The 3,961-nt window shown below is 36.2% G+C and overlaps 1 protein-coding gene across 1 annotated transcript; it reads left to right on the top strand.

Moving 5' to 3' along the window:
• The first annotated feature begins 357 nt into the window (after positions 1-357).
• Positions 358-3,961, top strand: LOC110672935 (protein TIFY 3). Its single transcript, XM_058145887.1, has 5 exons — positions 358-632; positions 1,858-1,969; positions 2,058-2,265; positions 2,387-2,444; positions 3,424-3,961. The coding sequence occupies exons 1-5, from the start codon at positions 502-504 to the stop codon at positions 3,584-3,586; spliced, it is 672 nt and encodes a 223-aa protein (XP_058001870.1). The 5' UTR covers positions 358-501; the 3' UTR covers positions 3,587-3,961.

Below are 3,961 nucleotides of genomic sequence, written 5' to 3'. Positions count from 1 at the left end.
AAAATGTAAAGACATTAACTTGAGTGAAAAGATTGAGTTGTTGATAAAATATATATTACCTGAAGATCAAAAAACAGTAAAGATCAAATAGTAATTTTTGAGAAATTGAGGGAGTCATTTTGAAAAATTATCCAAAACGAAAAGATACGGCAACGGCTGAGTCGTTGAGTTCGACATTTGTGGTCCAGAAAGCTGATGAACGAGCAGTTGAAAGATAAAATAATAAAAGGCAAAAAAACATAATTAAAAATAAAATAAAATAATATAATAAAACCTCGAGCTAAAATGACACGTTTTAAAAATGGGAATAACAGTGACCACAAACCATGGTTGACTGATATTTTATTCCAGAAATAAGGTTGTTTGCCTCTCTAGTCCCCACTCCCCATTAAAAGGGTCAGGTCAAGCTGGTTCCTTTGTCCTAAAATCCTTTGTTTTTTGTGTTTCCCAAGAGGAAGAGAGGCAAGAAATTTGGGGGTTATACTCTCTGGTCTTCTTCAAATGGAGGGTGATTCTGATTCCTATGAGGAAGTGAAGGCCAAAGCTGGCGAGGAGCTGCCTGCTACTAATGGAGCTGATGAGAACATGGGATCTTGCAAGGAAGGGGTTCTTCCCTGGACCAACAGCTCCAGGTAAGACTCTATGGCATTTTTTTTTTTTATTTGTGGGGTGGGGTGGGGTTTAGTTAGCTTAAAGGAGAGAAAGGGATTGGGAGATGGGATCTGTTGTATTTTTGCAAAAAGCAAAGGAAAAGAGTGAAACGATGTTGGTAGTGAGGTTTCAGTGGTAAAAAAAAGTGTAGATTGGAATCTGGTGAAAGGTTAATTAAGGAAATAAAAGCAAACTAGTTAAAGTTTTAAGGGAGCTTGTGGAGAATTGAATACCATTGTATTGTCTTTGATTCGTTGCTTCATTATCTTAAAGAACCGTTTAATTTGTTCTGAAATGAATTAGAATGCAAATCCTATAATGGGATACTACCTTTTGGCTTACTTATTCTTTAATTAGATGGAATTTTCCAATTTTGAGTTTTAAGCTGAGAAATTACCCCAACACTCAGCCTGATGCTCCTAAAAAATGGAAGTCGCACAGGATATCTGACTGGCACTCCCTTTTTCCTAATCTATTTCTAGAAAACCGAACAAGAGCACAAGTGAACTCTTTGGATTGTGTATTCAGCATTCAAGTGGATGCATCTTGCTGGATAATGTATAGATACGCTCCCTTCAATTTTCTTTTAAATTTTTTACTTGTGATAGATGAGGGAGGTAGGGGAAATTTGAACTTACAACCTTGTCTTCAATGAGGAGAACACTATGCATTGTTATTTCACCTTTGTAAATAACTCCTAGATTGGAATTTAGGCCTTTTGCTTGCATGTGCAGCATAGATTCCAAAGGATTTTAATGAATGAGTTGCAATGATAATGAGTCGCATTAGTTCTTATTTAATAAACGGAAAACATTTCTAAATTGCAGTGAGTTATAAGATTCCTATATCCCTGAATAGGATTGATCATTTTATATTCAGCCTGAAGGTTGGCACTCGTGTTTGTATTTGGAATTTTACAAAGCAAAAAATCAGCGGTCGGGCACAATTGACTGGTCATATCTATTTATGTATGATGTTCTTGTTTCTCTATCTTGTTTGATTACTCCCTTTGTGCCTCTCAATGTCAACAAGGAAATATTCATTGCATGATTACTCAAGTACTTCCATTTGAAGTGGGGGTTTTGGGGGAGATATTTATGATCTTACTAAATGCAAATTCTTTCTCAAGGCAGAAACTGCATAAAAGTTAGATACGTTCCATTCTGGCAACATATAATATACTGTAACAACTAATATTTGTTTTAGGCCTGCAACAATGGCAACATCTGGACCAAATGCTACTGTCCCTACTTCAGATCAGCTTACCATCTTCTACGGTGGAAGCATTCTTGTATTTGATACAATTCCTGCAGAAAAGGTTTGCCTTTACTTGAGCTTTCAAGAAACATGTAAATTTCTATAGATACATTTTGTTGTAACAGTTTCACCATTTTTGGTGTGCTTAGGTTCGTGAAATTATGCTTATTGCTGCTGCTGCTGCAGTAGCCGTTAAACCTGCTGACATGAAGAAGGCTATCTCTGGCTCTCCAGCTGGTGGTACGCCTGTTCTTACTAGGTCTCCTTCACCGCAAAGCAGTACAAGTGCTCTGCCTTCACCACAAGCACAGGTTCTTCCAGTTCATCAAGGCTTCTCCCTTCGCAAATTGCAAGCTGGTAATATAGGACTGAAATGCATTTTGCATTGGGTTTAGTCTTTTATGTTCATGCATTTTTTTGTGATGAACATGACTATGTATATGCTCATGATTCTCACTGTAATTCTCTGTTGATTCAGAATTACCAATTACAAGGAGACATTCTCTTCAGCGATTTTTTGAGAAGCGACGGGACAGGTACCCTCTTTTCACACTTAGGTTGCTCTCTGACTGTTATGCAACCCTAGAAAATCAAATTGACTGCCAAGTTCTTGCCCGTCATACTACCGACAAACATCAGATCAAATTGACTGCAAAATCCAAAAATATCCCAACAAACATTTCCCCATAATTACTAATGTTTACATGCATGCCTTCAAGATACCCATAACATATATTTTCTTCTCCATGCTACACTTTTGGAGCTCATAATTAAATCAACAATTACAAATCTTTTTTTAGCTTTGATCTGTGTAGAAATGAGAGTGACGGATTTTCCCCAGGGAAAAATAGGTACAGTGAAGTCAAGAAACGGTGAGATCCATAAAGTGAGAGGGCACAGAAACATTATTTTGAGAATAAAAACAACTGTATGAAAATTACGATTTGTGGTTTTCTTTATTCCATTTTTTCAAGATAAGTGCAAAAATATAAGCGAAACACTTTCTACCAAACAGGTTTTATGTTGTTTTTTTTCCCCCTTAAAAACCAAAAAAAAAAAAAAGGGCTAGTGTTACGAAACACTCTAAGATATTGATTTCAGGTTGAGAATAATTGCAAGAGTCCACTTTCTTGGACAGATCTTAAAAAGATTTGTTTCATATGAAATGTGGAGTTATTCCAGAGAAATAGATCATATACATGAAGCTATGCATTTCATTCCCACTTTCAAAAACATTTAACAAAACATTTTGCCAATTTTTAGAACTTCTAAAACTTAAAAGCTATAGACTATTAAATGCAACCTGGGAGCAAAATGCTGAATGAAGAGTAAATAAATCAGAGATGATTCCATTGAGCGACATATCATAGGCACTCATTATAGACTCCATTTAGTGACTCATATGATAAACTAAAATCCAAGCTTCTATGCATGTTGTTCTAAAAAATTACTAATATCATAATTTGTGTTATCATGAATCAATCATGATTTTTCTTAATTACTTCCTCTTTGCAGACTGTGCAGCAAAAGCCCATATCCCTCACCTCCTGCAATGAAAATGGCTGAAACCATAAAACCTGAGTTCAGCGCTCAAGTTTCACCAGATGCAGGCTGCTTTGGGAAGCCTCTGGCACCAGAAAGAGAAATTCAACCAAAGGTTGCTGCCAACCTTGCTTAAATATGCACAATAAGCTTCTGATGTACATGGAAAGTCTTATATCATGTTATATTGTTAACCTTGCTCTATGCTAGCAAATTTCAAACAGTGCTGGGAATGGTGATGTTTTCTGTTGCTTCTGGATGTAATGGGGTAAAGGGAACAATTTCTCATTGAAACTAATGGGAATTTGTTCACATGGTTGCCTCATAGCCGAAAGCGACTGAAGTGTCATACTGAACCGGTGCTTTTGGGACAACTATATGTTGTCTGCTTGTTGTGTGACTATCTAAAGTGTAATGTTGGCTATTGGGAGACTTACTGCATATTAATTTTATACATTATGTGATATGTTAAACATTTGCAATAGCAATATAGCATGAATCATTGATATTA

This window comes from Hevea brasiliensis, chromosome 4, assembly GCF_030052815.1.
Source record: "Hevea brasiliensis isolate MT/VB/25A 57/8 chromosome 4, ASM3005281v1, whole genome shotgun sequence".
NCBI classification, from domain to species: Eukaryota; Viridiplantae; Streptophyta; class Magnoliopsida; order Malpighiales; family Euphorbiaceae; genus Hevea; species Hevea brasiliensis.
This window is presented reverse-complemented; position numbering and strand designations above follow the sequence as displayed.

Coding starts and splice junctions, on each gene's coding strand:
- LOC110672935 (XM_058145887.1), top strand. CDS start 502: ATGGAGGGTGATTCTGATTCCTATGAGGAAGTGAAGGCCAAAGCTGGC. Junction 633..1,857: donor CCCTGGACCAACAGCTCCAG/GTAAGACTCTAT, acceptor TATTTGTTTTAG/GCCTGCAACAATGGCAACAT. Junction 2,445..3,423: donor TTTGAGAAGCGACGGGACAG/GTACCCTCTTTT, acceptor TCCTCTTTGCAG/ACTGTGCAGCAAAAGCCCAT.